The following is a 23,824-nucleotide window of genomic DNA, read 5'->3' on the forward strand; positions in this document are numbered from 1 at the left end:
AATACCGGTCTTTATAGGATCTGAAAAAGATGTAGCTAATCGGATCGATATAAATAACGGAATAGAGTCAATGCTGTATGACCATAAGATTTGAAATGAGTTGCATATTGAATATCAACCCAGGTCGGAATGGAACGTATAAATGTACGTATTCTGTGCTGCTCAATTTATATAACGTCATTAAATCAGACGACTGAGCGACACACCACGTCGATGATGGTCCAATCGGATAACGCTCATATACGTTCCAGAGCTTGCCGGTAATTGCCGAGTAATAACGATTCGAGGACAGTCCTGTTTCCTGAACTTTCTTTTAGTTCATACTGTTATGAATGAAATCAGAGCGACGAGACATATAATCTAGCACATAATTAAAGATATGCAAGAAATTTGAAGAAAACAAAATTTAAATAAAACAACTTTAAAAATAAAAGCTATTTCACGAATTTACTTCCCCCAGCTTGCCGGAGATGGCCGTGTAATAACGATTCGAGGATAGTCCTGTGTCATTGATTACTCTCAGTTTATACTGTTAAGAATTAAATCCGAGCGGCTAGACATATTATCTAGCTGCCGGAGATGGCAGAGTAATTACGACTGGTGGATATTCTAAATCCATTTTAGTTTATACTAATAAGTATTAAATCACAACATTAGGACATAGTATCTGGCAACATTAGGACATAGTATCTGGCAACATTAGGACATAGTATCTGGCACAAAATTTAACTAAGATAAACATATGATTTGAAGATTTTTTTATAGAAACCTGTGACTATAAAAGTACATTGTACTGCTACTTGAGTTTATCAACTCTTCCGAGCACGACTCAATTTATGGTTTTAATGTGTAAAGAGGAGATACAGACTGTTTGCCAAAAAAGTAGGGAAAAAGGCAACAACATGCTTTATAATTATCTTATTTAAAACATGAGAAGTTATGATAAATGATGCTCTTTGTTAAAGTCATTTAATTCGTCTTCCGTTTTATTTGGAGCGGAACAGAAATATTTCTCAGCGATCACCGAATCTAGTACCACAAATTTAAAAATGCCGAATAACAAACCAGAGAACATTTTGGCTACCTTATTGAATTGTATAAGGATTGCTAGTATTACTGATAAATCGGAGTATAGGATTTCAGGCGGGAGAATATTTCACTTCTTAGACCATTCGGAACTCCTCGGCCATTTTTTTCAAAAACAACCTCGGATGTATTTGGACGGTTTACATACTCAAAAAGTGGTACGTTTAAGTCCGCTGCAAGTAGATCGCGTAGTAATTTTATTTAGCAGTTAAACGTTGTGACTTAACTCTTGGAATTCTTAATTATGTTTGCAATAATTCAATTCAATGGCAATCAATTTAAACTTAGATCAATAAATACAACTCTGAAACACTACATTTAATTAATGATATAATTCAAAATTTTACGAACTACTTCAAGTGATGTACCTGCATACATCCGAGGTTGTTTTCGATAAAATGGCCGAGGAGCTCCGAATGTTCTTAGACTTTTCCAATCGGAACACCTCGGCCATTATCTAACATAAATGTTGCCCGAAGCTTGCCGAAAATGGTAAGTTGTTACGACGGAAACTTTTCGTAAAACCAGCCTTCGGTGAATCAAATGGAATCAGTCAGTTTTTCCCAGACATTATTTCGACAGGTGCGCACGCATGCCAGTTGGTCAATTGAACCACAGTATGGACCTGAATTGGTCAATCCATTACATTGTTCGAAGCCGTATAGCTCAAATATTAGTTTATTTTCATTCAATTCACTTTTGTGGTCAAGTTTGGTAAACACAGTTCTCTGCCAAAGTATTTGCAGTTCATAGTAATTTCAATAAAATACTCAATTTATGTCACCTTGCGAAGTTTCAAACAAGGCGACCTTTCTGTCCCGTTTGTTTACATGGTAAAGGAAATGTCTAAAATCCTTGTTTGCCTTTTTGATACAAAGTGTAAAAGTTAAACGTCTAATGGTTCCAGCTTTATCAATATTGTAACTATTTATTGCTAATACAATAGAAAAATTGGGCAATATTTTTCTTCAAGATTGTTTAAAGAAATGGTGTTTAATATAGAGACGAGATTTAAGAAAAGCACTCAGGAAAATTTGTTTTTCAAATTATTTATGCAATTAAACCTTTTCTTGGTTTGTTTAAGAGTAAATCTTGTTTTAATTTCCCACCGTGCAGTTTCTATTGTTAGAAACCGCCACCTACAATGAAAATGTTACCCCCATGATAACTGCTTTTCAAAATAAACCATTGACTTGTTCATGTTTTTTGAAAGCGAGGAAATGTAAATAACATTTGTTTTATCATTGTTAAATTCCGTCAATGCAAATCACTTAACTCAAATGTAGCAAAAGCCGATAACTTACATAAATTATTTTCAGTCCGTCTCTGGGTAAATTCCAGTACTGGTATCCATTTTAAGAGGCCATGAAAGTACCCCCGGCCTGGTGGGGATCGATCGCACAGCCTCTTGGGTGGGAGGTAAATACCTTTCCCACTAGAACACTCTCAACCCTCTAGACCACTTTCAGCATAATTTTCGATAGTTTTAGGGCAGGCAAGAAAAATATATAAACAATTGTTTTTGCGTTATTCAGGTTTCTTAAAATTCATGCAATTGAATGATAGTGAAAGTGCAGTTATTTAAAAGTATTAAAATCCTTCCACTTTTACTTTCAATGCATTTGAAATAAGACGCCATTTAGTAGTTGACGGACATGCTTTTCCCGGTGTTTGAAATAAAAACATGATTTATCTTCCGTACGACATGAAATTCTTCCTTCAAAAGTAAGCCAAATAATCTTGATCTGCTGTTGTTTTTTTAGAAGTTATTATTGCATTACAAGCATACAACAATTCATTAAAGTAAGTCTGATATTGTTATTTATTAATTGTCGTATACCAGATTTGTTGAGCGCCTTTTTAATAAAAAAACACGTTCAAGGGCGCTTTACAATTAAACATGTGACATATCGCAGATATGTGGAAATCGCCAAAAGTGACATATTTTAACATATTAAACCAATTCAAGTGAAACTCATATGTTGTAAAAACACACACACATAACGTGTCTTAAAATGCTATATGCAATAAAATAAGCATAAAAAAGTAAAATAAGACTAAGAAATCAACAACATGAAACCAAATATATATATATATATATATATATATATATATATAGTTACTGTAGTTCTGTATCGTAAAAATAAGTAGGGATAAAAACAGTCACAGTTGTTATCTATACGTTGTAGGAAGTTTTGAAAAGTTGTGTTTTGAGAGCTCTTTTGAATGAAATAAGTGATGATTCTTTTCTGAGAGTGTCCGGGAGAGAATTCCATAGTTTTGCGGCAGCAACTTTGAAACTCCTATCACCGTAAGAGACCAGTTGACATTTTTGTGGCACAAGGGTGGTTGCTGCACTTGCTGATCTCGGGTTTCTAGTTGGCACGTAAACCTTTACTAAGTCGCTCATGTAAACCAGTGACTGACCATGCAAAGTCTTGAAAGTTTGAATGATAATTTCATATTTAATTCTATCTTGTATTTGAAGCCAGTGAAGGTCTTTAAGGATTGGTGTTATGTGTTCAAAACGGCTTGTTCTCGTAATGATACGTGCAGCTGTGTTTTGAACAATTTGCAGTTTGTTCGTTGTTGATTTCGGCACGCCATACAAGAGAGCATTGCAATAATCTAACCGTGATGTCACAAGCGAGTTTATGAGAGTCTTGTTGGCATCAGCGGTCAAATATGGCCGAATGTGACCAATCTGTCGTATCTGACCATAGCATGTTCGAGTCACCGAATTAACATGCTGGTCCATGTGCATGTTTGAATCAAGCGTAACACCAAGGTTTCGAACAGTTTTTGATGGTTTTATGCTCGAATCGCCAATTTCCAGTTCTAGATTTTCAACAAGTCTGGAGTGTTTTTGACTTGAAAAAAGAATTAATTCAGTTTTGTCTGCATTCAATTTTAACATGTTTGAATTCATCCATGATATGATTTCTTTTAGGCATTGTTCAACTCGCGTGATTGTGACTACCTTTGATGCTTGGTCAGTTGGTTTAAACGAAAGATAGAGTTGGGAGTCATCTGCATAAAAATGGTGGTTTAGACGATGGTTTTTACAGATAGACCCGACCGGCTTAGTGTACATCGTGTAGAATTTTGGGCCCAGTACCGATCCTTGAGGAACACTGAATTTCATAAGGACCGGTTCAGAGAGTTTGCCGTCGATGCATACCGTTTGGTAGCGGTCTGTTAGGTATGATGCGACCCATTGACGAGGTTTATCTGCAAATCCAAAGTCAGATTTGAGTCTTTGAAGAAGGGTGTTATGGTCAATGGTGTCAAATGCAGCCGACAAGTCCAGCATCACGAGTAATGTAACATCACCTGTGTATAATGATTCAAGAATGTCGTTTTGAACTTTTACCAATGCCGTTTCAGTTGAATGAAATTTCCTGTATGCTGACTGGTTTGTTTCATGTAATTGATTGTTTGTCAAATGTTCCTCAATTCTTCTGTTTACCAGAAGAATTGGCGTTTTTAACAATGGCCTTATTCGTGATGCTTTAAATGATTTAGGCACGATTGAACTTTGTAGCGAGCTGTTAACAATTTTCAGCAAAATTGGTAGAAGTTCGTTTATACACGATTTCAAGTGCCATGTAGGAAGAGGGTCTAGTTCACAAGACTTGTTAGCTGACTGTTGAACAAGCTTTTTCACCTCCTCCTCTGTTGCTGGAATGAAATTATCCATTCACGCAATATCACGTACTTCTGTGCGTCGATCTTCTTGTACTTCTTGTACTTCTTGTAATAGTTTATTTTTTTTTTTTTTTTTTTTTATACTATTATACCAGATGACAATTTGCTGTACCAGTATATTATTTATACTTTGTTGGTAATTCTGTTATGCTATAGATCCTGTCAGATTTGTTTGCATAATAAAATCCTCTTCTTCTTCCTCTTTATATCATTGCTTATATGCACGCATATTATAAAAAGCGGTTTGTACTTTTAAACATTTAAATAAATACTTTACCAATGCAGTATACGGGTACAGACCCCCACCCCTAACATCCCAACCCTATCTCGCCATCTCCTCCGTATTTGTTTCAAATCATAGACATATAATTGTATCCGTAAATAACGTTTCAATTGTACTACAAGTTATCTCATAAGGGAAGCAACTGTATTTACCTTTCCAGATTTTAGGCGATGTTTCAAAACGTTGAATATGCCGCAATCGAGCGTCAAAGGTTAAGGGCACAACCGTGATGAAATGTCGTCCGTTTTTACTTCGTCTGTTTCATGGACACGTCCATATAAAACACGCAATAGTAAACGTAGTAGTACGTGAAAGTTGTTTATTGTAAATATTGTTTTGATTATTGATACTAATATTATTCTCTAATCATCTCAGTTGCTTTCCATCTTTTACCGGTGAGTATACTCTAGTTAAGAGAGACAATGTTTCAGCATTAAAAACAGAGAATATTCCATTTAGTCGATTATAATTTAATTGCTATATTTTTCATCCCCGCCCACCCCATCTTTTTTCGCCGCCCCTTAAATTTAATGACTCAATAAAAAATATTGAACTGTCTGTATGTGCGTATCGATCCTATACCGTCCGGGAACGGCGTTTATTCATACCAGTGTCGATGTAAACATCCACATGTAAGAACGTAGCATTGTGACGATGGTGTTCGTGGTTCGTCTAGAAACACATGTATATGGTCCCTTTTGCAATAAGAAAGAGCATGAACACATATTCAACGGTAAAACAGTCATTTGAGAGAGAAAAAAAGAATGTAAACGCCGCCCCCACTTTAGAAAATAATTTGGAAGAAAATCTAACAATTAATTTATATTGGCTGTATTTTTAGCACAGAAATTAAAACCACCGAGTTTTACTAACCATTCTGGTTAAAGTCGTTTTTGTAAATAACTAAATAATAATAGACACAGTACAACGTATATGATTTTGTAGATCAACATATGTACGGTACGATATACGATTACGACTGAAAATACTATTTGCTCAAAGTTTACATTTATGTTTTTATAAAACATTAATTTAAATTAATGCGAAATTGACCTTAATATTTTAGTAAAATATTACCTGGGAGTAGAGTTATTGGTCCCAGATATTACTCACTCGAAATGGGGTAGGTAACTGAGCCCTTTATTTTTTTAGTGTTTGAACTGTTCATTGCTACATGAATCCGGAAACGTGTTGTCTGTTCCTTAAAACAAAATGGCAGCCTCCATAGAAATTATTATAAAATGGAGCGGAAAAGAATATAAAATAGCAGATTTAAACGCCACTGAGACTGTAAAAGATTTGAAAATGAAAATTCAAAAGGAAACGGGTGTTTTAGCTGACAGACAAAAGCTGCTTGGTTTAAAATCAAAAGGTAAAATTAAATTGATATAGCGTTTGGTTAAATTATACTAATTTTGTGGATTGAAATTCTGATAACTTGGTATAAAATCGTCAATGGTTGAAAGAGAAAAAGTGCTTCCCATTTTTTGATAGATAGGTTGACTAAAATTGACTACTATTGTGTTGTACTATTGTGTTGTACAACTGGTACCTAAGTTTTTTAAGAAAACAAGTGTTCACAACTGGACATTTTCATAAGATTAGTGAAATGTTTGCATCAATAGAAAAGGCAGGGGTCATCCTATTCTTGTAAATTATTAACGCAATAATGGGGTCTAACCAATGAGGAAGACAATGTAAAAATCGCAAACAGTGCTGAGTATACTTGTAGTTCTTTTGGCAAAAATGCCTCTGATATGTGTTGCTACACTGCGCTCGGCTGTTTAAATACATGTACAGGAAGCTCAGTAAAAGAGCTTCGCTGTGGAGTTGGAGGTACATATTTATGCTCAGGCATGTGTAAAGGAATTTAATATTACCTGTACACTTTCAGGCAAGCCTGCAGATGATGCCACACAGCTCAGTGCGCTCATTTTGAAGCCGGGAGCCAAGATAATGATGATGGGAACCAGAGAGGAAGAAATTGCAAGTACATGTATCAATATAAATAATTAAGATTATTAATTGTAAATTTGTGTAATGTCTTAATGGAAACTCTTATATATAAATGAGCCTTGTTTATAGAGTGTCTGGAAAATCAATTAAAGAGAGCATGCTTAATATGTAAATTGGTTTTTCAGAGCATTAATTTACTGTGTATCAGACTTTCTTTGCTTTTACTTGTAATATTTGCCATGACCACAGGAAACAGTTACATTGACAGGACCCACTTGAATGGTCAAAAAAATAATTCAGGCCGAAAAATTATTGAAACATGAACATTATGATACGAATCTTAAAATCAAGCCAAACATTCCACAAAAGTAGCAGTATTACATGTGAAGTAATTATACTATTATATATAAGAAATTATATATCATATGTTCAAGAGATTATTTGGTTGATTTTAAATTTCTATGATAAATGTTCATGTTCCAAAAAGTTGTTTGTTTACCATGGAAATGGGTCCTGTGAACGTAACTGTTGCATATGGTCATGCATTTAAAACATGATTGTCTTTCCTGATTTTATTAAAAGCCTGATGACACCCAAAAGGCCATAAGCAGTTTCGGTGTCAAGGAACATGCATGCTTATATTTATGAACTCATGCATGTGACTTTTAGGTATGTGGTCATCACGTAACTGATTTTCTGTTTTTCAGAGTAAAGTTGTAGAGCCGCCTCCTGATATTCCAGACGTTGTAAATGACTTTGATATCGAAGAAGAAGAGGTTGCTGTAGAAAACAGGTGAACAGTAATAGTTGCCAGTTTCTGTACTAGTTTCTTTTCTGTGGTATATTTACACAGTACATTAAGTATACATATTTACTACCCTTCTTTTAGTCCCAAGCAAGTCATCTTTTTAAGTGCTGGCACTTTTATAATTGCGTTTTGGTTTAAATGTTTAAAAGTACATGTATCTTGACTGTTTGAAACTGAGTATTTACAATCGCCTTGTCCATTGAATAGCTAAAAGATGATGTTCATATTGTCAATGGAGTAATGACGTCATTGTTTCTTTCAATAATGGGCTCCAATTGGATCAACTCGACACATTTAACCGATGACATTACAAATATCAGAGCTCAATTGCAGTAGATACTGCAAATTTTTTTTTAAAATGTATATATAAGTATTGATCACATTTTTTCTTGCAATTATGCTCTATGAATGCAGTATGGTAACTGAGCAAATGACCAAGAAACGCTAGCGCGCTTCATGGAATTTGGTCACGTGCCCTTCTGCATTCATACAGCATAAACACAAGAAAAAATATGATTGATCTTTAAATTTCCCTTACTTGCAATATCGTTATTTATTGCCTTTGTTTGAAAATCAAGACATTTTGGTTAACAATTTGTGACATCCTGGTTTTAGGCCAATAAATTCTTATATCTTACAGGGAGGAATTTCTTCAGAAAATTGAGCGACGAATCAAAGACTACAAAATTGAGATTATGAATGAACCCAGAAAAAATAAGAAGTTGCTTGTTCTGGACATTGACTACACTTTATTTGGTAAGTGAACATAAATACCAATTGCATATATGTAGTTTTTGTTTGATTCTTTCATAATTTAGTTAACTGGAATTTTTCTAAATAGTCTACATGCACTGGTATCAATCTTGTGTACCGTATCATTCATATCAGGGTCTCTACATCTCAAGCCTCTGATTATATTTAAATATGGTGATTATCATAAACCGACAGAAGACTGTGTCAATGTCTCAATGAACAGTAAAAAGAATGGTTATTCATATACAACGCTAACCTACATTGTAAGAACTAAAAATAATCAATGTTATTTAAAGCCTGTCTATTTTCTCTGAAAAAGTCGAGGTATTGTCATCTATAGCCTTGGTGTCGTCAGCATGCAAAAGCATTGACATTGGCAATAACTCAAAAGCCACTCAAGATATTCAATTGATATGAATGTTGACAGAGATAAGAGACATGTGTGTGGTAAGGCCCATAACTCCAGCTTAGAAATTTGTTGAGTAATGCCCCTTTTTGACTTGAAAAAAAGACTGTGAGCGCAGGAAATAATTCTTTAATGCTCATCTTGTTTACTACTCTACATGATGAGTAAGCTGATTAAATAAAAAAAAAAGATTCGATAAAAGTTCATTAAAATAACAGAATTTTCTTGTTGATATCTATTTTAGACCACAGATCAGTAGCGGAGACGGGTAATGAGCTGATGAGACCGTTCTTACACGAGTTTCTCACTTCAGCATACGAAGACTATGATATTGTTATATGGTGTATGTAATCAATTCTTATTTTTTTTGTATTCAAATGTATACAAAATAACTCATTCAGGTAAACAAGGAGAACATTTGTAAAATATGTCATGTCTTTTGCTTGAAAAATTGTTTTGCTAATTTTCCGATTTAAGAAAGTAAAGGGTGGTGAAAAAAAAGGCCTATAATATTATTTTTTGAGAGACAGAATATTTTTCTAAAAAGGTATTATATAACTGATAGTTATGATAGTAAATGTTATAAAAAGTGCTCTAGATCCGTATTACAGAGGCATCTTAAGAAAATTTAAGCATATTTTTGTCCTGGTATGGAGTGTAAAATTTAGAATTGTTACATTTCTTGAAAAATTAAATCTTTAAAGATGCACTCTTACTCCCAAATAAGATTTACCACAATTAATGATATTGTTTAAATTTTCCAAAACGGATGAATAAATGTCGAAAACAATGGTTCTTATGAAGGATACCGAGTTTGATTTGAAAGAAATGAACATAATACACGGTATTTCTACCTTATGTGACTATTATAGTAGACCACAGTAAATCTTTTAGCATTCACCAATCATTTAATATTTTTGCGCTTTCTGCTATTAAATACACGGTTACAATCTTGTTATCACTAATTTATATTTTCCATAAATGTATTATTTAGTTATTAGTTAAAGGTTTATCAGTCAAAATTGAGGTTTGTTATACATGTGTATGTTTTGATTTTGAATAAGAGTGTCACTTAAAAATGTAATTTAAATTTCCTTATGTTAAATGCCGAATAAACTTTAAGCATACACTTTCTAGCAGTGAAATTAAACAATTAAGGAAAATGTTGAATTTAAGGAAATGGTTCAATTTAAGCCTAAGATGTTTCAGTAAAATGGCCCTTGGTGTTATTGTTAAAGGGCAGTTATTAGGTTTTTGTACAGGTAATACTATTTTTCATCTTTGCTTAAGTTTAGGTAATATTGTTTTTTGCAGAATACATTTTTCAATTTAGTGATTGTCTCCAGAAGTACAATGATGACAAATATTAAAATATTGACCTATTGACTTGATATCACTTGGCTTGATTTCCTCTTTGACTCGAACTACTTGTAAAGGACCGATTTATTTTTACTCTATGTTAGCATTCTCGCTTGGCTCTATATTTCTGAGGCTCAACGTATTTTGGCTGGTCCCTTGGATATCAAGCCAACAGGTTCGGACTTTACTTTCATACAGATTTCAGCAACAATTTTCATCCAAAAAATCACTTTTGTATTTCCCATTTTAGCGGCTACGGGTATGAAGTGGATTGAGGCTAAGATGAAGGAACTCGGAGTGTCAACTCACACAGCTTACAGACTTTGTTTCTACATGGACAGCGGAGCAATGATTTCTGTTGTCACACCCAAGTATGGGCTTGTTGATGTAGGTGAATGGTTGTTGTTGTTGTTTTTTGTTATTTGTGAGCTTTAGAAGGGTTGGTGTACATTGCTAATAATAATGCTTATTTATTAATCAAATTACATCAACCCATTGACATACGGATTAAGTCTTTACATGTTAGTTGGTCAATGATTACTGTAGTCACACCAAAATGGCCTTGTTGGGGCTCATGAATATTGGGTTTACTGGTGTTTATTTGTTTGGGGGGATTTGCTTTGTTTGTACCTTTGGAGTATGTTAACCACATTGTGTCATGCATCAGCTGATTTTAAAACAACTTGGTACAAATGTTCATCTTGAGAAGCCGGTGTGTTGCTTGCAATACCCATATCAATGAGTCAAAGTTAAGGTCACACTCATGAGTCATTGGTCGGATTTTCTTGTATTTTGGCTTGTTATACTTAACTTTTTCAAACAATTTCTCTCAACATCTAAAACAAGTGCCAATGACAGAAATTAATTCCCATATATAGTAAAAGACAATTCTATTATATTCAACAACCTTTTTCATAACTGGAATTTTACTGGTATTTATGATTTTTTGTTAGGCTTGGGTTTTGGTGGCGGTTGTGTTGTGGGGTTGGGGGGATTTTTATCCAAAGTGAAAGGTAAAGGGGACATAGTAATGGTAGGCGCGTGTGTGCATGTGTGCTTCCGGGCAATCTTGTCCACAGCATAACTTGAAAAGTATTTGAGGTATTGACTTTAAACTTCATAATTTCTTATAATACAGATAGATCTCATTGAGGAGAAGTGCAATTCACAGGAACCATAATTCATAACAAACATTGATTTTGTAAATATTCATATTAATTTTTTATGTCCGGAGCTTAACTTGAAAAGTCTTTAAGGTATGGACTTCATACTTCATATACCAATAGATCTCATTGGGGAGAAGTGCCGTGCACCAGAAGCCTAACTTTGGGTGCAGCAATTATTTAGTTATTGCCCTTTGTTAATAAAAGTGCACTGCATAGGAATTAAAATGCAGTATTATTTTGAATTTTCGTACATATTTTTAGTCAGCAGCATAACTCAGAAAGTCTTTGAGAAATTGATTTCAAACTTCCTATACAGATAGAACTCATGTAGAAGAAGTGCAGCGCACAGGAACCTCAACTCTGGGTGTTGTATTTTTTAGTTATTGTCTTTGGTGTTTTTTCATACTGGTACATATTTTTTGTCCCGAGCATAACTTTAAAGTCTTTAAGGTATCGACTTCAAACATCATATACAGATAAATCTCCTTGAGCAGAAGTGCAGTGCACATAGACCATAACTCTCGCTGCAGTTTGTTTGTAGTTATTGCCCTTTATTAATTTTTATCTTTATCCTTCACCTTTAGGCAGTGTTGATACTGTTCTTTATTCGGAGGGGGACATGGCAGCTGTGACTGCTGACACGTTGATTTTGTGACAATAATACACCACTGGGAGTGATATACAGCAACTACCCCCAGTGCATGTTTGATGATAAATGCAGGAACACAAATTCTTCTAATTGTATGTTAACTACAAATCCCGATGTATTTGTCAGGTGAAGCCGCTGGGAGTGGTATGGGGCAAGTACCCTCAGTGGGGGCCTCACAACACCATCATGTTTGACGACATACGCAGGAACTTCATTATGAACCCACAGTCTGGCCTCAAGGTACTTGCACGATTAGTTTATGTTAAACAGTAAACAGTTGTATTTGGTAAAATAGTTCCACTACAACATATTGCCATCTCTGCTACCGAGGTGGTCTGAACTTTATGATTATGCATTTATAAAGCCCCAAAATAAAGGATTTTTTAAAGGCTGATTTTTCAGATAAATTGTTCAACATCATTTTCCACTTAACTTAGTAGACATGAAATTGAATAATTGGACAGATATAATGGCTAGGAGCCCTCTTCATAAAGTTTCTTAGCCCATTCTCAAAGTTTTTGTATTTTTAACAAAGAACATTTTTAAATAATCTCTATTTTTCTTTATTCCCATGCTTATATTATTTAGACCCTTTAGCTGGTCTTTTTTCATATTTTTGGTTTAAACAAATTTTCTTATAATTTAGCTTAGTAAAAATATTCTAGTTAAAATTGTTCAACAAGATTTTTTATGAATACGGCCCCAGCTATCCACCTAGACCCTACATGTGACCTATCTTCTTAAGATAATAAGACTATTTCACTAACAATGAATACTTACCGTATGTCATATAAGCTATCCTTATTGATTCTTTCTCGTACATGTATGCAGTAGTTCACTTATGTTTGTAATGTCAGTTTCAAAAAAAAATACCGGTAAGAATATTATGATTTCATTTTGGAGATTGATTGTACTCGGAGTTCTTTGTGAAAATGTATAATATTTCAAAACTGTATTTTAATTGAAAATGGTGTTTTCCTCATACAGTTGAAATGTGACCTATATATATATATATATATACATGTATATATATATATATATATATATATATATATATATATATATATATATATATATATATGCTAAAAGTTGCATTATTGACAGATCCATCTATAAATCAAGCCCATTTATCTCGGGAAAAGAACCATGAATGTGACCTGTATATATTTATATGTTAAAAATTGTATAATTGCCAGATCCGTCCGTTTCGTCAAGCCCACATAGCTCGTGAGAAGGACCGGGAATTACTGAAACTGTCTCGTTACTTAAAGGACATTGCTCCACTGGACGATCTCTCAACTCTTAATCACAGCAGATGGGAGAAGTAAGTACATTGTACAAGTACGGTCAAACCCCATTGGCTCAAAGTCACTTGGCTCGTTTTCCTCATTGGCTCGAACAGGATGTAAAGGAATGGTTATTTTCTAGTGAAGCATTCCCACTTGGCTTGAATGTTTCCAAGGATCAAGATATTTTTGCTGGTCCCTTGGTGTTTGAGCTAACAGGGTTCGACTGTAGTTGAATTAATTTTACAATGAAAACTACAGGGACAATGCCTACTAGGGCCAAAAAAAATTAATTGTTTGTTTAGGGTAACCTTCCCAAAACTTTTAGGTAGGGAAGGTAGGGATTTTTTTTTCTTTTTTTTTCAAAATCTGTCGTAAGTTCAGTGTTTCCTTGCACATGGCAGTCTTTCCTACATTACTGTCATTGCCTGACTTTGTTTTATCATATAAACAATAATTCTGATCGTCCATTTAGCATTTATCCGCCTTTTGTGACTCTCTATTCGCTAACGAATATTTTTTTGCTCAGAAACGGAAAAAAATAGTTAGGGTCGGCGCATTTTTATAGGTAGGGTCGGGTTACCCAAAACAGACATATTTTTTTTTAGGCCTAGTCAAACATTCAAATATAAACCCTGTTTCTAGTCACAAGGTCAGCTACATTTAGGTCTCATTTTATCAATGATTTTACAGTAATTAATCATGAGATCATAAGTATGATAAGTGAACACGACTTACAAAATTAATAAATCAAAGTCTTATTGATTAAGGAGAAATATTTGTGAGAAAAATAATCATAAAAAGCAATCTTACAAAATGAATAAATCATTTTTAAAGGTTAATTAATCAAAGAGAATTATCTTGAGAAAAATGATCATAAATAGCAATCTTACAGTAAATAGTCATAAGATCTGTGATAAGGGCCTGAATAAAACTCTAAATGCATGTAGAGTATACCCGAGATTATGTTTAATTTGAATTTGTTATTGGTCCCAGAGTATACCATACCTGCTTTCCAGATATCGCAGACCAAAGAGAAAACATGAGGACTCGGACAACGGCAGACACACCAGAGAGGACAATCAAGGCTCAGGAAACGCTCAGGGAACCAGGGACGGGTCTGACTCACCAGATACAGCGGCCCCATGATGTACAACTTTATATATAAGAGGACATTTTGGAGTCCCAAAAAATGTAAAAGGGCATATTATCAAAAGTATGCTGCTACAAACTGAAGATATTAATTACTTCACATGAAGTAAGACAATTTAACAGTGGTTACCAATCCATGATACCCCTTATTTTGAAACATGGAGTGCTATTTTGTTTCATGACATTCATCATGTGAAATGATTGGATGATAACATTCTGAATTAAGCATTTACAAAAATAATTCTCATAGAGTTGGAGGTCAAAGAAATGTTATTGTTTTTTTATTAGAATCCGATGAGCTTCTTTATTTTATTATGATAGTTGATGCGAACTTATTTTATCATGTCTAAGCAATTTTACATTTATTGTTAGGACTGTTAATCACATGTTCACTTGCACATTTTCACTTGCACATTTCAAACATCATTTTGTTCATACTTTTTGCACCTTAAGTAGTTTATTCTTAAGTTCAAGTTCCAACATTTATTTATTAGTGGGTATGGCAAGACCATAGAACATAAGCTATTGACCGACTAGCATCGCTTTTGACCAACTAGCATCGTATTTGACTGACTAGCATACATGTAGCTATTGGTTGACTTGCATTGCAATTGACCGACTAGCATCCCTGTTGACTGACTAGCATTTTTTTTGACTGACTAGCATACATGTAGCTAATCGCCAACTAGCATAGCTATTAGCTGTCTAAACTCACCAGGCTTGAAAATGAAAATATCTTAGGCTTACATTTGTAATGATAAGGCACAATTTATATATTGATTTTCTAAGGAATTGCATTCTTCTAGTAGTATTTTTGAAAACTGTTATACATAGGACTTTGTTGCGACTTTTGAAGAAAAAACAATAAAGATTGGAAATATACAGGTGTCAGTCCACGTTCACATATGGTGCTCTTCTTTGGAGTAAATGAATGCATTTGAAACTATCATTGTTGTGTTTATTATTTGTTCAATAAATGAATAAAACTTAATTATTATATTTTCCTAACCATAGGAAATCACAATCACTAAACTTGGATCATCATTGACATCATTGTTGTTGCGTTCACCACCACCATCATTGTCATCATTGTTCTGTTTATCATATCCACAGTAGCAGGGCATGGAAGGATAGCCGCATACCGCATTCGTTTTGGCATGTACTCCTGTACAATTTTAGTGCCCAGTTCCCGACCAAAACACTGGCGGAAGTTGCGTTGACATGACCCACCCTATGGCCACTCCCCCCTCTTAAAAAATTCAAGTCAACAATTTTTTTTCAAGACCAAAATTAATTGAAACATGATCATCTATCACAAAACCCTCAATATCAACCAAACATTCCAAGAAAAAAAATCCAAAAAAAATACTTGTATTCTTATAGAGTGGGTGGCCATAGGGTGGGTCATGTCAAGACAACTGCCGCCTGTGGACAAAACAGCAATTCAATCTAATGTTTGGTGCCTTTTAGGTCAACCTTGTCATTATCAAACTGTTTAAAAATAAATCCCATAACAACTACGATTAAAGGATTCAAATGATTCAAGAAGTGTTTTTTTTTAAAAAGATACATGGCCGTAGTAAACCAGCGGGATGATACATGTCCGAATAGATAGTACCTTTATTCCCTATTAACTAAATTGCAACATGCTCATTATCTTTATTATTACTCAGACTTTTTTGTATGCCATCAGATTTGCTAGTTTGTGTCCAAACAGCATAACGTTGACATTATGCACGCAAAAGTGGTATCCATTCATATCAAACGTTATTATTACTCAGACATGCCATAACAGTGGCCTTATTGTTCTTTCTTAATAACATGCTAAGGGCTATTACATTTAAACATATAACTCCCGGGGGGAAGGCACTTTTAAGTTATGACACCCCTCTACATAAGCAAATTTACCCTTTCGTAGTTCAAATTAGCTGACACCCACCAATATACTATTAAAATAATTGCCTTCCCCTGTGGGTTATATGTTTTACTGGAATAGCCCTTACTTCTGTGTCGGTCAAATCTTGATTTGCACAAACTTTCAGTTTGACTAAGTCATTCAATATTGGTAAATTTTGTGACTTTTCATCTCCTGTCCTAATCTGTTAAAGAGCATTTGAAGTTGCTGTTATTTCCAATCATATATTTTTAAATTAAGTGAAGAAAAAACTACTTAAGTAGTTTCTGTAGCTTTAATAACCTTGATCGACCCCAACATTCATAAGAGGAGTTACAAATGTAACTGCCATATCCTGTTTGATAAGATGCAGTTTGGAAAGCAAACACATCAATGTCCATCTGATCTGCAAGAGGGGGGGGGGGAAAGAACTAGGTAAGAATTGTAATTTTAATAAATCATCTTTATTCAATAAGGCACTTACATATATGCTTAAATTTTAGTATTTGATCATAAAATTATTGCATCATTTCAAATGATGCAATAATTTTATGATCAAATACCAAATTTTGTTCACAGCTATAATGTGTATAAATACACAAATAATGTTAAAAAATTCATTTACCAAATTTTATTACTTATAATAACTTATTATTAACATATCTTACAATTTCGATGCTTAAAAGGACTCTGTCATACATGGACATATATGTTCTTCATAAAATCTTCATAAAAGATCTTTAAAAAATATATTCAGCTGTTTACCTTAAAAAAGTGTAGATCTAATAAAGAAATAGTGTATCAGACTTCTTTAGCGTTGAACAGAAAAAGTATTGCTGCGCATTCTGCATGACTTGTTAAGTTGAAAATGTTCTTTAAAAAAAGAGCAGCTGGTTTTAAATTAGCCGCATGTGTAACAACCCATACATTTGAGATTCTTTACTTGGTAGTAAAAATATACATATATGATAGAACAATAACACTCTGAACACATTGAGCTGGAATTCTAATTAATCATGTATTGCTGAATGCCCATATTGCAAATGCCAGAAAAAAATAATCAATAAAACCTCATGAGATGTGAAAATGCCAAAAGTAACATAAAATCAATAAATGAAGTTAAATAATAATGAAGCATTATGAAGCTTATTAAAGGAACTGTACACCAGATTGGCACCAAAAATGATTTTTTTCTGTAACTAATCTCGGGACAATTATTAGTCAAATGTTATACTCTTTGATATCATAATTGTAAAAAAATACCAAAATGTAAAAAAAAAAATCGAGTCAGAAACCGGGTTCGAACCGGTGTCGCCAAAATTGCAGCCCAGTATTGTATCAACTGTGCTTCGAAAGCTTACACTAATCAGTTGGAATATTTAAGCTATATACTTAACTTAGGTAGACATACCTAGTAATCATTTTAAATGGAAAAATACGAAAAAACTGCGAAAAACAAATAAATTGTAACTATGTGGTACTTAAGTTAGAAATGAAGTTTCAATGCATTGTACACACCTACACCAAGTTTATGTCAGTTTTCCACATTTTATTTTCTCGCTTTTTCATCATACAGAGTACAGCCCCTTTAACAATGTTCCATCTTTATGAAACAAACAACAAAATCAATCAATAAAGACAAAACAGTGAACATGGAAACCAAACAAAAATATACATGAGCATACCTGTAGTATTGCTGTTGGTATGGTATTTGATTTGATTATCAAAAGCCATACTGGCAAACAGTTATCAAATGGAGACATTATATACCGGTATCAATTGTAAAATACAAACTTTATATCCTAAATGAGAAAATGAGATAAACGCTTAATGGTAATTGTTAACATGAGTTAATGGTAATTGTAAACATGAGTTAATGGTAATTGTAAACATGAGTTAATGGTAGTTGTAAACATGAATAAATGGTAATTGTAAACATGAATTAATGGTAATTCTAAGTAAAGTTGAATAAGAGTTTATATCATTAACAAATCTTCTTTTTTAAAATATTCTCTTTTTTCATAACTAAAATTTATCCGTATACACTTCCCCATTGACAATTGCAAACATGTATCTCTATAGACATTGAAGATTTGGTTCGGCCGGTTCATCTGACATGCTGATGATGTCTTCATCTCCATTAAGGTTCTCAATCTCGCTGAGGTCATCTTCTAAAAGAAACAAGATAAAATATTATACCTGATAAAAAAAACTTGGATTGTATCAAATATGATTAAAGTTGTTAAAGTTCAAATTAAAATAGTTTATTTATTTATTTCAATAGCATTGCAAAGACAGCTGTAAGAAGTTTCCTGTACAGTTATCAGTTCTAGCGATAATATTGTTGCAACAGCAAGTGCCGCTGGTGTTCGACAATTAAACTCCTATGCAGGTTTGTTATTCTTTATTTTGGGTAATTGACCTATACTCTATGAATTGATACTTTTTGCATTGTTTTCACAAAATTTTAAAATTATTCAAAACATGGGAATAAAATATACTTTTTTTATGCCCCCACAAAGTGGCGGCATATAGGGTTGCCCTTGTCCGTACGTACGTCTGTCTGTCTGTCTGTCTGTCTGTACGTACGTACGTCCCGAAGATTGTTTCCGATCTAATTCTTGAAAACCGTTTGTCCAATCCTCACCAAACTTTAAACACATGTTTGTGACCATAATATCTTGATCAAGTTCGATAGTCATGGAAATCGCTTTAGTCATTTAGGAGTTACGGCCCTTTTTTGCCAAAAATACTTCAAAAATATATGTTTCCAATCTAATTCTTGAAAAGTATGTGTCCAATCCTCACCAAACTTTACATACATGATTGTGACCATAATATCTTGATCAAGTTCGATAGCCATGGAAATCGCTTTTGTCATTTAGGAGTTACGGCCCTTTATTTGCAAAAAAAGACTTGAAAAATACGTCCCGAAGATTGTTTCCGATCTAATTCTTGAAAACTGTTTGTCCAATCCTCACCAAACTTTTAACACATGTTTGTGACCACAATATCTTGATCAAGTTCGATAGCCATGGAAATCGCTTTAATCATTTATCCTGAATAATCATTATGGCTTATTTTCTGTGACAAAAAATCGAAGTGGGGGCATCCGTGTCCTATGGACACATTTCTAGTTGGCTTTTGGAGTATAACCAATATCGATTATAAAAATATCCGAAAAAAAATACCCGCTACAGTTATCAAGCCAACATGAGACTCAATTTCTTCATGCTGCATTCTCACAGATTTACCTATTTGACAACTTTTTCATTTTTGCTCTCAAAATCTGCTGATTTTGGCATAAATACTTTCGATTCACTCTGATTAGATAAATCACAATAGAACACACCCCAACTGTTTGGAAAACTGCCAAAATTTTCATTTTTCTTAAGTGTTAGTAAAGCTTTCAGCCATAAAACATCAATTTTGAATTGTAAATATTAAAAGCTGTGATCTGATCTCTTATCAGCTGTCTTATCAACGGTTTTCAGACATTAACGCAAAATTTGGCTCATTCCTAGACAAGGAAATAAAAAGTTGTCAAAACGGTAAATCTGTGAGAGTGCAGCTTTAAAATATCTTAAACGTATTAACTGGTTAAAGTTTATATAATTCAGTCAAATAACTTGCTTAAACTTTATTATATAAACAAAAACATGGTTCATCATGATTATCTTTATTTGAATTTCTTTTGTATTTCTCAAAAGGAAAAAACAACAACACATTTTATACCAAAACCAAAATAGTGAGCCTTACCTGATTCTGTTATAAGGAACTGCAGATATTTCGAAAAATTGGGGCCAATATAAGAGGTAAACAAATTTACCTTTAATATCAGTTGACTTTGTATCTTCAGCCGCCTTTTTGGAGTGGAGAACTTTCGACCTCTTCAACCTCTTCCGGGACACCAACTTTATAAACTTCAGTCGAAGATTTTTTACTGTTTGTGTAACAAGGTCTCCTACAACTGAAAAACATATAGCAATGTACATTTTTGTTTGTACAATAGCATTTCATAGAACGTTTGAGAAAATTGTCTCATCCTATCACAATGCTCTTTGTTTTTCTCATTTGACGAAATGGCATAAATTAACTAGTATTTGGACCTGAGAGATGGGACTTGATTCACATGTGTGTATTTCAGTAGTAATTTTGCAACAGTTTTCTTGTTCATAGCTTTAATATTTGTTTATCTTTTTATGGCAAACATTTCAATTTTGTTTGTACAGCATCAAAAACGAAAACACTGAGTACATTAGCTAATTTATACTAATTAAAAAAGGGGTGACACAAAATTCATTGTTTTAAATCAAACGCAAGGGCTATAACTCTACTTTTACCAAAGGCAGCCAAACGCTATATGCCAGGTGCATTAAAACTCCACATGCTGGTTATTATTTCTGTAATGTTTCATCAATCTGTCACACATACTTTTGGAGATACACACAACACAAGATTGTATGCTCTACATGCCATCTTTTCAAAAGTTAAGGGCCATAACTTTGTACTTATTGGGCGAAGCAACACACAAAACTCCAGGTGTGCAACTGCATAAGCTGGTTAACGTTCCTGCTAAGTTTTGTGACTCTAGTTCATAACTAGGGCCATAACTATGCACTTAATGGGGAGAGCCGCACACAAAACCCCATGTGCACATCTTCACACGCTGCTTAACATTTAAGTAAAAACTTCATCACTGCCTAATATACTTTGGATAAACACGCAGAACAAGACAGACGAACAACCATGCCACAAGCAATATGTCTCTCTTCATTCTAATGAGAAACGAATCTCAGTTGTCAACAAATTACGGTGTTGCATTTTCATCAAACAAACATAACATTACTCCCAGTGAATTTTTTGGAATTATTTTTACCGCCTGTCCCTTTCAAAAAAAAAAGTTGACTTTGAGAAAAATACAAATTGGGCCCAAATAGCTAATATAATGGCAAATATACATGTTTTCATGCATACATTATGCTGTGAAAGAGATAGTTTTGTCAAGATTTTGTTTATTTTTCAAGAATTCATTGCATTTTCATTCATAAATGTAATCTGCATTATCAAATTTGGGGAAAATGGACATTTTTTCGTGAGGGGGAAAATTGCACTAAAACAAGAGCTGTCACAGTATGTGACAAATGCTCCTGAATGTGACATTGACCTATGAACAAGGTCATGAAAAGTTGATCTTAACTTTACGTGTCAAATACATAAGTCAAGTTATTTTAAATTGCCTCTGAACATAAAAAAATACCACCCATACTTGACATCCAACACTCTTAAGTCCTCATATTCAGCATTCCATTGTGAATAAACACCTAAGAATAAGTGTATCTTTTAACTTAGAGGTACAATGTAGAGACATGGGTCTTGCACGTGACACGTCGTCTTGGTATGACAAGCACATGTGGCAAGTAATTTTAAAATCTGTCCATACAAGAGAAAGTTACAGCCCGGACACGAGTTATTGAGCCAGATACACGGAGGGACGGACAGTGCGATTTAAATATGCCCACCTTCGGGGGCATTAAAATCACTGACTCCTTAAATGGTGATATTTATTTGCAGCTTTGCAAACAGGACTTTCAACAAACTCAAACAGATATTTTCAAGTAATACACAGCTTTTTCATGCCATTTAACACATACCAGGTATTCATAAATGAATAAGTAGCTACATGTGCTCAACTTACCAGCAAACTAAAGCGAGAACAGCAATCACAATCACAACAACAGGTACCACAATTCCAACAATGATGGTGACATGCTGGGTTGTTGCTGGGTTTGCAGGTGTTGTAGTTTCAGACTTTACATCATCAGTTGACACTGTGGTATTTGTTGTGCCTGCTGCAAAAGCATAGACTCATATTACAGACAATCATAGCTGTTTAAGTACTTGTACTTAAGTACATTTTTACAAGATTTTCGCAGGTGTTTGTTTGGATTGCAGTTGATGGGACTTTAATAAGGAGATATAATTATCCATTGATGATTGCGGATAAATTAATGTATTGATTAATGAAATTTTATTGAAACCTGCCAGTTAGTCAGCATGATATACGCGAAACCTAATTGCAAGGAAAAAGCAAGTTTTATATCTGACATGGAAAAAATGTGATATTTTTCCAAAATATTTTCATTATAAAGGCAGTAAAGTGTGTCTCCTGTGATAAACAACGTGTTTGGACTGATAAAAAGCGTTTGCCAATTAGAAGATATCAAGTGTTTATCGTAGTGAAACAAAGCAGATGGTTATCTTAATCCGATGGGTGTAATCATGTAACTTTTATTGGGGTGTCATCAACAGACAATAAAGCAGTCAGCCGAATACCGTATGTTGAACATTCCTGATTCTGACTCTATGCTTTCTGAATTTCTAAAAACGAATGTTGTCACAGTCACTTGACGATTGCTAAATGACTTCAACATTGTATGCATTCAGGGAATAAGTTGAATGGACAAAAAGTTAAGAATACAGGCAATGCAAATTAAACATACCTGTATATACAGATACTTGCTTGAATGTTATTTGAAGTGGTAACCAATATGTTTATAGAAAGTTTGAGGTCCATGCTCTATTGTTATATTGATCTGACAAGGTTTTTGTGTTCAACATCACTGTGACCAACCACTCTACAAAGTTTGATGAGCCTTGGCCACAGCATACTCTAGTTATCAATCAAACTTTATGTTTTCAAGGTCACTGTGACCATGACCTTTGACCTACAGACCTCAAAGTCAATAGGTTCATCTGCTGGTCTTGATGAACCTCCCAACCAAGGTTGAGGACCTTAGGCCAAGCATTTGCAATCTAACAAGATTTGATCTACTGATGGACAGACATGTTCTTCGAAAGGGGGGCCTTAAAATATCACAACGGCAGATTTTCTCCCTTAACAACAAAAGCTGTAAAGATTTTTACCTGAATTGATGAGAACTTTGTCAGGTGGATCCTTAGTTGAATTTGTCGTTTCATTCAATGACTTTGTTGATGATGTTATACTTCTGCTGTCTAAAATAGACAATTTTATCTTATATTTATCTTCATGTAATCTTTGTTATATATTATTATAAGGATGAGGGATGGCAACGAGTAGTAAAATTGATACTCCAGTACTCGGACAATCTTCCCATGGAGTACTCGATAATATGGAAAACTTGTTTTGGTTTTCGGCATAAAAGTTAATGCAAGTATTGTTAATGTACCATGTGCGTGGGTATTGTTTTATTGGCGAATTCCATCTTAATTAAGTCAATCATTGTGTAGTTATGTACTTTAACTGAAAAATAAATAAAAACATTTAATAGCTTAC

General features: G+C 33.9%; 2 protein-coding genes across 2 annotated transcripts in view; one reads left to right on the forward strand and one right to left on the reverse strand.

Annotated features, from left to right (window-relative positions):
* Nucleotides 1-6,284: 6,284 nt before the first annotated feature.
* Nucleotides 6,285-15,603, forward strand: LOC128211781 (ubiquitin-like domain-containing CTD phosphatase 1). Its single transcript, XM_052916835.1, has 9 exons — nucleotides 6,285-6,449; nucleotides 6,972-7,063; nucleotides 7,741-7,826; nucleotides 8,482-8,597; nucleotides 9,245-9,343; nucleotides 10,610-10,746; nucleotides 12,301-12,414; nucleotides 13,371-13,498; nucleotides 14,480-15,603. Exons 1-9 carry the CDS (start codon nucleotides 6,290-6,292, stop codon nucleotides 14,607-14,609), a joined length of 1,062 nt encoding a protein of 353 aa, XP_052772795.1. The 5' UTR covers nucleotides 6,285-6,289; the 3' UTR covers nucleotides 14,610-15,603.
* Nucleotides 15,604-16,966: 1,363 nt separating this feature from the next.
* LOC128210405 (uncharacterized) overlaps nucleotides 16,967-23,824 on the reverse strand; it is a 119,817-nt gene continuing 112,959 nt past the window's right edge. The window contains exons 6-9 of the mRNA XM_052914752.1: nucleotides 23,434-23,523; nucleotides 22,205-22,358; nucleotides 20,336-20,476; nucleotides 16,967-18,677 (exon numbers count right to left, since the gene is read on the reverse strand). Of these exons, the coding sequence (XP_052770712.1) occupies nucleotides 20,362-20,476; nucleotides 22,205-22,358; nucleotides 23,434-23,523 (359 nt within the window). The 3' untranslated portion in view covers nucleotides 16,967-18,677; nucleotides 20,336-20,361. The remainder of the gene's footprint in view (nucleotides 18,678-20,335; nucleotides 20,477-22,204; nucleotides 22,359-23,433; nucleotides 23,524-23,824) is intronic.

Source organism: Mya arenaria, chromosome 12 (genome assembly GCF_026914265.1).
Source record: "Mya arenaria isolate MELC-2E11 chromosome 12, ASM2691426v1".
Taxonomy (NCBI): Eukaryota; Metazoa; Mollusca; class Bivalvia; order Myida; family Myidae; genus Mya; species Mya arenaria.

Excerpts from the sequence above, each read along its gene's own strand:
- LOC128211781 (XM_052916835.1), top strand. The coding sequence starts at position 6,290 with ATGGCAGCCTCCATAGAAATTATTATAAAATGGAGCGGAAAAGAATAT. Across the intron at positions 7,064-7,740 it reads GAACCAGAGAGGAAGAAATT|AGTAAAGTTGTAGAGCCGCC; the intron begins GCAAGTACATGT and ends TCTGTTTTTCAG. Across the intron at positions 13,499-14,479 it reads AATCACAGCAGATGGGAGAA|ATATCGCAGACCAAAGAGAA; the intron begins GTAAGTACATTG and ends CCTGCTTTCCAG.